Genomic DNA, 12,036 nt, shown 5'->3' on the forward strand with positions numbered 1-12,036 from the left:
TGCTCTCTCCCCCAGTCTCGCTCGCTCACTCTCCCCCAGTCTCGCTCGCTCGCGCTCTCTCCCCCCAGTCTCGCTCTCGCTCTCCCCCCAGTCTCGCTCGCTCGCGCTCTCTCCCCCCAGTCTCGCTCGCTCGTGCTCTCTCCCCCCAGTCTCGCTCGCGCTCTCTCCCCCCAGTCTCGCTCGCTCGCGCTCTCTCCCCCAGTCTCGCTCGCCCTCTCTCCCCCCAGTCTCGCTCGCTCGCGCTCTCTCCCCCCAGTCTCGCTCGCTCACTCTCCCCCCAGTCTCGCTCGTGCTCTCTCCCCCCAGTCTCGCTCTCGCTCTCGCTCTCCCCCCAGTCTCGCTCGCTCGCGCTCTCTCCCCCCAGTCTCGCTCGCTCGTGCTCTCTCCCCCCAGTCTCGCTCACGCTCTCTCCCCCCAGTCTCGCTCACGCTCTCTCCCCCCAGTCTCGCTCTCGCTCTCCCCCCAGTCTCGCTCGCTCGCGCTCTCTCCCCCCAGTCTCGCTCTCGCTCTCCCCCCAGTCTCGCTCGCTCGTGCTCTCTCCCCCCAGTCTCGCTCACGCTCTCTCCCCCCAGTCTCGCTCACGCTCTCTCCCCCCAGTCTCGCTCACGCTCTCTCCCCCCAGTCTCGCTCGCTCACTCTCCCCCAGTCTCGCTCGCTCACTCTCCCCCCAGTCTCGCTCGCTCGCGCTCTCTCCCCCCAGTCTCGCTCGCTCACTCTCCCCCAGTCTCGCTCGCTCACTCTCCCCCAGTCTCGCTCGCTCACTCTCCCCCCAGTCTCGCTCGCTCGCGCTCTCTCCCCCCAGTCTCGCTCGCTCGCGCTCTCTCCCCCCAGTCTCGCTCGCGCTCTCTCCCCCCAGTCTCGCTCGCTCGCGCTCTCTCCCCCCAGTCTCGCTCGCGCTCTCTCCCCCCAGTCTCGCTCGCGCTCTCTCCCCCCAGTCTCGCTCGCGCTCTCTCCCCCCTGTCTCGCTCGCGCTCTCTCCCCCCAGTCTCGCTCACGCTCTCTCCCCCCAGTCTCGCTCGTGCTCTCTCCCCCCAGTCTCGCTCGCTCACTCTCCCCCCAGTCTCGCTCGCTCACGCTCTCTCCCCCCAGTCTCGCTCACGCTTTCTCCCCCCAGTCTCGCTCGCGCTCTCTCCCCCCAGCCTCGCTCGCTCACTCTCCCCCCAGTCTCGCTCGCTCATGCTCTCTCCCCCCAGTCTCGCTCGCGCTCTCTCCCCCCAGTCTCGCTCGCTCACTCTCCCCCCAGTCTCGCTCGCGCTCTCTCCCCCCAGTCTCGCTCGCTCGCGCTCTCTCCCCCCAGTCTCGCTCGCGCTCTCTCCCCCCAGTCTCGCTCGCGCTCTCTCCCCCCAGTCTCGCTCGCTCGGTCTCCCCCCAGTCTCGCTCGCTCACGCTCTCTCCCCCCAGTCTCGCTCGCTCGCGCTCTCTCCCCCCAGTCTCGCTCGTGCTCTCTCCCCCCAGTCTCGCTCGCTCACTCTCCCCCCAGTCTCGCTCGCTCACGCTCTCTCCCCCCAGTCTCGCTCGCGCTCTCTCCCCCCAGTCTCGCTCGCTCGCGCTCTCTCCCCCCAGTCTCGCTCGCTCGCGCTCTCTCCCCCCAGTCTCGCTCGCTCGCGCTCTCTCCCCCCAGTCTCGCTCGCGCTCTCTCCCCCCAGTCTCGCTCGCTCGCGCTCTCTCCCCCCAGTCTCGCTCGCTCGCGCTCTCTCCCCCCAGTCTCGCTCGCGCTCTCTCCTCCCAGTCTCGCTCGCGCTCTCTCCCCCCAGTCTCGCTCGCTCGCTCTCTCTCCCCCCAGTCTCGCTCGCTCGCGCTCTCTCCCCCCAGTCTCGCTCGCTCGCGCTCTCTCCCCCCAGTCTCGCTCGCGCTCTCTCCCCCCAGTCTCGCTTGCTCGCGCTCTCTCCCCCCAGTCTCGCTCGCTCGCGCTCTCTCCCCCCAGTCTCGCTCGCTCGCGCTCTCTCCCCCCAGTCTCGCTCGCGCTCTCTCCCCCCAGTCTCGCTCGCTCGCGCCCCAGTCTCGCTCCCTCGCGCTCTCTCCCCCCAGTCTCGCTCGCTCGCGCTCTCTCCCCCCAGTCTCGCTCGCTCGCGCTCTCTCCCCCCAGTCTCGCTCGCCCTCTCTCCCCCCAGTCTCGCTCGCGCTCTCTCCCCCCAGTCTCGCTCGCGCTCTCTCCCCCCAGTCTCGCTCGCTCGCGCTCTCTCCCCCCAGTCTCGCTCGCCCTCTCTCCCCCCAGTCTCGCTCACGCTCTCTCCCCCCAGTCTCGCTCGCTCGCGCTCTCTCCCCCCAGTCTCGCTCGCGCTCTCTCCCCCCAGTCTCGCTCGCGCTCTCTCCCCCCAGTCTCGCTCGCTCGCGCTCTCTCCCCCCAGTCTCGCTCGCGCTCTCTCCCCCCAGTCTCGCTCGCTCTCCCCCCAGTCTCGCTGGCTCTCTCTCTCCCCCACCCCCAGTCTTGCTCGCTCGCCGCCCCCCCCAGTCTCGCTCGCTCGCCGCCCCCCCAGTCGTTCGCTCGCTCCCCCCCCAGTTTCGCTCACTCGCTCCCCCCCCCCACCAAGTCTCGCTCGCTCACTCCCCCCCCCCCAGTCTCGCTCGCTCACTTCCCCCGCCCAGTCTCGCTCGCTCGCTCCCCCCACCAGTCTCGCTCGCTCCCCCCACCAGTCTCGCTCGCATCTCTCTCTGCATTTACCTTGTCGAGCCCACTCATTATCTTATATGTCTCAATAGGATCAGATTCTTCTGAACTCCAACGAGTACAAGCTCACTGTGCCCGAGAACTCCCCACTCTTCTTCGAAAAGTGCCACAAGAACTTTTATATCTATCCAAGAGGACATACAAGGCATCAGTTTAACGCCTCACTTAAAAGACGGCATCTCTGACAGTGCAGCATTTTTCAGTACTGCAATGAAATATGAGATTAGATGATGTACTCAGTTTTCTGGAGTGGGCCTTCAGAGTGCTACCACTGAGCCGAGTCTTGAGACTTGTGATAACCTGCTGGTTTCAAAATTCAACTGGTGATTTTTTTTCCCCCTGTAAAATTAGCATTTCCATCAAGAGCCTCTCTCTCTCTGATCCTAAGTAGACTGTGGAAAGTTGTAAAACAACATGCTTAGACCTCCAAAAAGCATTTGACAAAATTAGTCAAGCTCAAAAGTATGGGAATTCAGGTTAAACGCTGGGAAACTGGCCGAAGAGTTGAAATCCAACAACTGCTCATTAGAGGAGTTACGTCGGGGTGGAGGAGGAGTGAGTAATAAATGTCTTGCCCTGCGGCTCTGTGTTGGGATCACGACTATTTACAACTCACATAAATGGCCTGGACTCAACCTCAATGCAAAGTGGGAAAACTTGCTGATGATGTCAAACTGGGAGGGGCAGTGGAATTAGAGGAAGCACATAGAATTTTTAAAGCGAGTTTGGATAAAATAAGTATGCAGGCAAATCAATGGCAGATGAAATTTGATGTATACAAGTGCAAGGTACTGCATGTAGGAGGGGGAAGCACCACCATATGTACTCCATGAACGCTATTGAAAGAGCTATGAAGTTAAAAGAGAGATAGGACTCAGACTCAATGATAAACATGTCTAGCCAATGCATAGCAGCAATCATTAAAGCCAATAGAATGTAGATTCTGCATAACCAAAACAGCTAAATATATCAGAGGAGATTGTGATAAAACTGTACTTTGCTTTGGTCTGGCCACACCTCGAGTACTGTGATCAGTTCTGGCCACTAACTCACAAGGGAGATATTCAATGCTGGAGGCAGTGCAGAGAAGAGCAATGAGGCTGGTTCCTTTGCTTGGCGTTGAGTTATGAGACAACGCCCATCACAGTAGTGGCTACAGGAGTAACACATACTGCAGATATTAAAGTTTCTGATGAAACATGCATCCGTATGCATATCAAATTTAATTTCCAATAGACATTAGCGCTGACAGCAGGCAAATTTGTTCTGCCCCTACGCCCACTGCCCCCCTGCCTCCCATTCAACCCCGCATAAAGGAGTAATTGCAATTGAGTTTTAGTTCAGAAACATGTCCTGAAATTACTCGCCCTGGTATTTAGGGAAAACACTGAAGGGCAGAATACAGAACACTGTGCTTGGCATTGTTCATCTGGTTTTCCAAACCAGATGCACTTCAGATTGTTTCAGATCATACAGACACTCTCTTAAATGCAGATTGCAAGAACGTGGTCAAGATGTTAATGATTGGAGTGGAAGCACTCAGAGAACTAGCACAAGAACAACTGTGTCCTGTGCGATAATGATAGATGCCTCTGTAATGTCATCCATGGGGCTATCAAGTTTGACACTGCAGTGTAGCTTTGTACCTTCTGATCTGGTGGAATGGACGTATAGTTCTCAGGTGTCTAGTGTCCGCCTCCAACCCACCAACTTCCAGTTTTACTGGAGGTGTGATCGGCAGGGGCGGGGGGGGGGCCCAACCACCCTGCTCCCAGGAGGCGGGTCAGCCATTTAAATATTATAAGGAGGCTGGCTTGCCTCAGATTTAACCATCATTACACATTTAACTCTGGGTGGTCAGGTTTTGCAGGCCTCGGGGAACCCACCAGCTCAAGTAAGGCAAGGACTACTAGAAAGTGTAAAGGAACTTACCTCCTGGATCCAACGTCACTGCCTAACCCAGCGACCAGAATCTCCCCCCGAGGCGTCTAATCACCCTCCCCTCACGAGGCCTTCGATCCCCCCCCACCCCCAAAAGCCTCAGATTGTCTTACCAGACTCTCCCTTCCACCCCCGGTGCTCATTCCCCTCCACCCCCCTCCCCGAAGTTCCTGCCCCGATGCTTTCCCCCCCGCCCCTCCCCACCAATCCTCCTCCGGTTGGCCATGATGATATTCGCCCCCAATCCTCCACGGGTCCCCGACCATGCACCCATCCCCAACAACACACCCCGACCCCCACCCGATCCCTCCCTCCTCTGTGTCCTAGTGCCACAGGCTTACCTGCCCACAGCCAGCCAGCCTCTTTATCTGCCTGGCTTTGAACGGGAAACAGAGCTTTGAAATGCAAATCTGGCCCTGCTGTTAAATTCGGCAAGGCCTGCGGGAAACCAATTCTCCCAGGTTTCCTGACTGCTTTCTCCCCGCCACAACCACAAATGCCTTCCCACCCCACCCCTCCCCCTACACCAGCCTACAGATTAAAATTCCGGCTATAGAGTTCTTTAGAATGTTAACATTCTGAACCAATGATATGAACTATTATTTTAGGTGCATAAGACTATCAAATTTCAGATATCTAAATACCTCTTATAAAAACCTAAATAACGCCTCATTAATCAAAAAATTATCCTCTATCATTTTCAATGCCTATTTTTTTAATTGTACTGTCTAGATTTTAGTCATACGTTCACATGATATGATAATTGAGCTGGTCAAAGACATGCCTGAAAAATGTGCTCAGCAACCATCGATGACTGTAGAAATATACTGCAGGTTGCAGAAGAATCTTTTCCAAAACAGCCCACCTCCCCCTTGCTAGCAATTCTGCATCAATTCTCCCACATCAGGTAGTGTACGAGTGGGTTGCATTGTTTAAACGATCAGATGGTGCGCACAGCGGTATGCAAAATTTAAACTTAACAATCAATCAACCTTAAAAATAAAAGACAAATTTATCATTTCTTATAGAAAGATGATAGCATTCTCTAAAAAAAAGTCAGTGTGGCTGTTTTACAGTGGAATGTGGCCTCAGCAGAGTACTATATAGCATTGGCAGATATACATCATAACTATCAAAACTCTGCTTTTACCAATGTGCGAATACACAATAAATCTCACTTAAAAAAAGTTATTTACATAAAGATTTTCATACAGTAAAAGTTCCAAGAATTCAGCAATTTCATTGGAAAATTAGAGCAACGGCTACTGGTGTGAGACTTTAACCTGACTGGATATAATTTTATAACTTCCTGTCATTTTTGTGTGTTTTTATATACAAGTTTACATTTTTTTTTTACACTGACAAAGCAGGAAACACCTCTATTGTAGATGGAAAGAGAGATAAATCGATAGAAAATCAGACAGAGGAGAATGATAAAATGCAGAATGCAAGATGTAAACCCTTTGCGTAGTGTACAACTACACTACATTTTTTTAAAAACTGCCAATGAAACCAAATGACCAGATTTGATTTGATTCTTTCAGTATTACAGTGTACCATTTTTGTTTCTGGCACACAAACACATTTCACATTCTGGGGTGGGGGGGCGGCGGGGATCATAATCTACATTCTCATACAAAAATTATTTGCCTCAGGGATGTGACGAAAAAGTTGCCAAAGGTTGTAAAAACAAATGATCGCCCTTTCTTTCCCGCCCCCCCCCCCCCCCCCCCCCGAGTTCATGCACAAAATCAGATTCCCCTCACAGTACTGAGGGAAGAACTGGTAGGATGGATTAAGGATGCCATCTGAATGAATCTGCTTTCCCCGCCTATTTATGCAGAGCTATATTTGCACAGGAAGAAGCTTCAGCTAATCTTTCTTCCTCTCCCTCCCCCGACCTTCCTTCACTGCTGGGAGTTTTCTTCCCACACGCTTGTTTCCTTTATATTTTCACAGGAAATTCTTCCCCCTCTTTTCTCTCCTGAAAAAAGTAGTCTGGAAAATCTCCCAAAATGGGAGAAACTCCTTGGCTAGAAAAAGGAGCTACTTTCATGAATGCAAAATTATCACATGAAATAATAGATCACTGAACAGTGCTAAACAACATCAATCAGGCAATCTCACACATCTGACGCAAAGCACACACAGTTCTGGTGTTCTCTATTCATGCTGCCCTGGGCAAACTTTAAGTCTGACACGTTTAATTCTCACACGTTTGGAGACTTTGATAATGTAAATCCCACACTATTTGCATCATACTCACCTCCTCTGAAACTGCTCCTGAAGAGTCTAATGATGCCGGTCTTGGAACAGAGAGCCCTGGCAGAGAAACATTGGACAAGCGTCTTTTTCTCACTCCACTGCAGTTGTTTGGAATTTTGAAGGCACATCGTTTGTGATAGTTCAGCCCACATCCTGACCAGGATTAGGGGTTGACGGTTAGGGAAGAAAAGGAAATTGGTTAGTTCACCTATAAAAGCCAAACTTGAGAAGTAACTCTAGTTTGTTAATCATTATGCTGCAACATCTCAGATGGAGCCGTTCCTCAACATTGCAGCACCAATAAAATGCAGTTGAGGCAGTTAGTTCACGTGTCGCACATGTTGCAGCTATTTTGCCACTTTTGCATCAATGCATAAAGATTTGCAGGTGCTCACCGAGTTAAAAGTAGCAGTATAATTCAAACATCAGATTCCCAATTTGATTCCAAGCACACTAAAGACATGGATATCCTTATTAGGCGGGAAATTGTGTTAGGAAAATTGATGGGATTGAAGGCCGATAAATCCCCGGGGCCTGATAGTCTGCATCCCAGAGTACTTAAGGAAGTGGCCCTAGAAATAGTGGATGCATTGGTGATCATTTTCCAACAGTCTATCGACTCTGGATCAGTTCCTATGGACTGGAGGGTAGCTAATGTAACACCACTTTTTAAAAAAGGAGGAAGAGAGAAAACGGGTAATTATAGACTGGTCAGCCTGACATCAGTAGTGGGGAAAATGTTGGAATCAATCATTAAGAATGAAATAGCAGCTCATTTGGAAAGCAGTGACAGGATCGGTCCAAGTCAGCATGGATTTATGAAAGGGAAATCATGCTTGACGAATCTTCTGGAATTTTTTGAGGATGTAACTAGCAGAGTGGACAAGGGAGAACCAGTGGATGTGGTGTATTTGGACTTTCAAAAGGCTTTTGACAAGGTCCCGCACAAGAGATTGGTGTGCAAAATCAAAGCGCATGGTATTGGGGGTAATATACTGACGTGGATAGAGAACTGGTTGGCAGACAGGAAGCAGAGAGTCAGGATAAACGGTCCTTTTCAGAATGGCAGGCAGTGACTAGTGGAGTGCTGCAGGGCTCAGTGCTGGGACCCCAGCTTTACAATATACATTAATGATTTAGATGAAGGGATTGAGTGTAATATCTCCATGTTTGCGGATGACACTAAACTGGGTGGTGGTGTGAGCTGTGAGGAGGACGCTAAGAGGCTGCAGGGTGACTTGGACAGGTTAGGTGAGTGGGCAAATGCATGGCAGATGCAGTATAATGTGGATAAAGGAGAGGTTTTACATTTTGGGGGCAAAAACACGAAGGCAGATTATCTGGATGGTGGCAGATTAGGAAAAGGGGAGGTGCAATGAGACCTGGGTGTCATGGTACATCAGTCACTGAAAGTGGGCATGCAGGCACAGCAGGCGATGAAGAAGGCAAATGGTATGTTGGCCTTCATAGCTAGGGGATTTGAGTATTAGAGCAGGGAGGTCTTACTGCAGTTGTACAGGGCCTTAGTGAGGCCTCACCTGGAATATTGTGTACAGTTTTGGTCTTCTAATCTGAGGAAGGACGTTCTTGCTATTGAGGGAGTGCAGCGAAGGTTCACCAGACTGATTCCAGAAATGGCTGGACTGTCATATGAGGAGAGACTGGATCAACTGGGCCTTTAATCACTGGAGTTTAGAAGGATGAGAGGTGATCTCATAGAAACGTATAAGATTCTGACGGGACTGGACAGGTTAGATGTGGGAAGAATGTTCCCGATGTTGGGGAAGTCCAGAACCAGGGGACATAGTCTTAGGATAAGGGTTAAGCCATTTAGGACTAAGATGAGGAGAAACTTCTTCACTCAGAGAGTTGTTAACCTGTGGAATTCCCTGCCTCAGAGAGTTGTTGATGCCAGTTCATTGGATATATTCAAGAGGGAGTTCGATATGGCCCTTATGGCTAAAAGGATCAAGGGGTATGGAGAGAAAGCAGGAAAGGGGTACTGAGGGAATGATCAGCCATGATTTCCTGCACCTATTTTCTATGTTTCTAAACAGTCTCATGCTGCTTTGAGATTGCACCAGCTGCAGTATAACTTCAGTTGCATTTTTAAAGTGCCTAGATGAGTCCAACCAGACTGCCTGTGGAATCTTTTCAACCATTGTATGAGATGCTTTTAATGATATGACGAGCATAGATCCTGCCCATCTCTTCTAATATTAAAAATGAGCTGCCAGGATCGTGCATCCAAGCACACATGTGCAGAGGCACTTTGTGGCTGACTTTATTATGATCTCGGTTTATGCACCATTATCCATGCACCGTGCGATCTGCTAACTGCACATCACAATTCACTTAGAAGCTGCAGTATATTGCTGTATGTCGTACTTAAAAACCACAGAAAAGACCAAATGCACCAAGTGCCCTAGCACAAAACTCCACAACAGCCTTTCTTACATTGTTATACACTTGAGCACAAGCATTCTTCACAAAACATTTTGCCAGAAAAAATAAGTGATGAGGAAAGAAGAAATTAGGCAAACCCATTTTTGGAGCCAACAAGGCATGAAACCAATACCACCAGAATTTTGGCTACAACAGTTTGCATTGCGTTTCATTAATAAAGCTAGATTACTCAGTCCATCAAGAAATCTGCATTCTTGTCTTACAAAAAAAAAGATGGTTCTAGACCAGGTTTTTCACCTGCACTGTAGAAGATGATTCAACAACATGAAAAAGGTGACTAGGTTGTGATTGGACCAGGATATATTCCTAACCAGGATGTGTTCGCTTCACTGTAAACACTGATGTCTAGCTCAATTTATCAAATATAAAGGCTACTTTTACACACACACTCACTGAATAAAACAAACATGAAATGAACTTCAGCAGTAGTTTCTATTGCACAGAACACCAATGATCCACTATTTAAAGCCTCGCAATATCCTCCATTGGACAAAATATTAATGCTTTATTCTCTCAATCGACCCTGAACGGACGTCATAGGATACTCAATCAATTCAATGAATTCATCTCTCTATGCTATTTTAGCATAGTCGTTAACTTGTTTAAAACAAAACATACTTTCATTAAAATAATGGAGAGAATAATTTTGGACAAATATGTTGAGTTCATGCATGAATATATCTCAATGTAATTCCAGGATCATAGTTCTTTATGTACAAACAGTTTGTAGAAGAAGTTGACTGTGCGATCTTGAAATTACAATTTTAAAGAAATCTATTATAAGGCCCGACAATGGCCTCATCATCCACTGTGCTTAAAAAAAGACCCCTTGTATTTTGAATGTTATTAATTTTAATTTTTAACAAACGGAAAGTATTGATAATGGAAAACTGCCGATGTAAACTTTCCACACAGTCATTATACCCTTTCACCAGTAATGGGTTGCAGCACCTCTATTGGTAGGAGAATGTGATTACAGTGTGACCAATTTACAGAGAGTTTGCATTATAAATGTGGACACAGGAATTTATAATGGTAAAGGTAGTGTATACATGCAAGATTTTGAAAACATAGGTATATCTAGTAATTGTTCAAATCTCCAGTCTATTAATAATTTAGCACCAACATGTTGCCCATTAATATTAAACACTGTGATGCAAATATGTAACTTCTTAGCATGTTGTATATAATTAGACCATAAACAAAGAACGACTGCATATACAGTGCATAACTTTTTTTTAAAATTGCAAACAAGAAGTGAAACTCCATAAATTGTACGAAACGGGGTGGTTCCCAATTGGCACCTGCTCTGCCAAAATTGGGCCTGTGCCAAAATGTGCAATTTGACTTTTGTTTGCACTTTAAAAAAAGGTTCTAGTACATGTTGAGCTAATTTTGTATGGATACAAACCTCAGTTGTACCACAGCGTGAGCCAAAGCAAATGGAAATACTGTTGACTGTGTAAATTGCAGCACAAAAACTCAATTATGTTAGCTGCCAAGGCGAAACACAAGAATTTTAAAGCGGAAAACATTACTAGTGCCCGTGCACTCCTTACGTCCCACAGTGGTTATTCACTAGAGGGCACCAAGTACCAAGTTCTGCACAAGGTCACTGCAACTTCTTTTGAATCATACTTTACAAAGGAAACCGCATTAAAAAAAAATGAAGCACAGGTTTTAAAGATACTGATCTTAGTGATTGTTGCAGCATTGCAAGTGCATTCTCAAATGTGGTGAATAATGCTGAGCGCACGGAAAGTGCGTTATGTGAGTTCATTCCCCTCCTTCCCTTCCTCCCTCTACATTTCCAAGTGCACCACTTCACTCCGTGCTCTTCAACATATAAATGAGGGGCCAGTCAGCACACACCTACTCATAGGCAGTCCCTCGAAGCGAGGATGACTTGCTTCCACGCCAAAAAGGGATGAGTTCACAAGTGTTCCAATGAAAGACCTAATATTCCAGATCCCGATCTACATGTTGAAAGGTGGAAGATGCCTGTGCTTGGATTTTTTTTTAAACGTGTGGTGGCCGTTGCACACCAAGCACCACACGGGCTTGACAGAGCTAGGTCTTGGTCCATTGGCAAGGATTACCCAAGACTAACTGGAGACCAGCTCTGCTGCACAGACCGAGCGCGCACACATATCGCAGTGTGGGCTGGCCCGTGCTACCCCTGGACCCTCGCCTCTTCTGGGCCCAATGATAAGCCACCCAATAATCAGCAAGCAAATAAGTTACTGGTATAAATAATGCATAGTACTCCAGGATGGTATGTTGCCTCGCTGGTGCCAGGGTCAAGGATGTCACTAAGTGGCTGCAAGACATTCTGGGGGGAGAAGGTGAACAGCCAGAGGTCATGGTCCATATCGGTAGAAAGAGGGATGAGGTCCTGCAGGCAGAGTTTAGGGAGCTAGGAGAGAGATTAAAAAGCAGGACCTCAAAAGGTAGTAATCTCTGGATTACTCCCAGTGCCACGAGCTAGTGAGTACAGAAATAGGAGGATAGAGCAGATGAATGCATGGTTGGAGAGATGGTGCAGCTGGGAGAACTTTAGATTCCTGAGGCATTGAGACCGTTTTTGGGGGAGGTGGGGCCTGTACAAGCCGGATAGGTTGCACCTCAACAGAGCCGGGACCAGTATCCCCGCGGGAGGGTTTGCTCGTGCCATTGGGGAAGGTTTAAACTAGCTT

At 49.1% G+C, this 12,036-nt stretch overlaps 1 protein-coding gene across 2 annotated transcripts in view; it reads right to left on the bottom strand.

The window, feature by feature from the left end:
* The window catches only part of prkd3 (protein kinase D3), a 488,274-nt gene that overhangs the window by 149,276 nt on the left and 326,962 nt on the right, over positions 1-12,036 (bottom strand). For both annotated transcript variants that reach the window (XM_070889279.1, XM_070889278.1), the window contains one exon: positions 6,876-7,027. In XM_070889279.1, coding sequence (XP_070745380.1) covers positions 6,876-7,027 — 152 coding nt within the window. The remainder of the gene's footprint in view (positions 1-6,875; positions 7,028-12,036) is intronic.

This window comes from Pristiophorus japonicus, chromosome 9 (genome assembly GCF_044704955.1).
Source record: "Pristiophorus japonicus isolate sPriJap1 chromosome 9, sPriJap1.hap1, whole genome shotgun sequence".
In the NCBI taxonomy this organism is placed as follows: Eukaryota; Metazoa; Chordata; class Chondrichthyes; family Pristiophoridae; genus Pristiophorus; species Pristiophorus japonicus.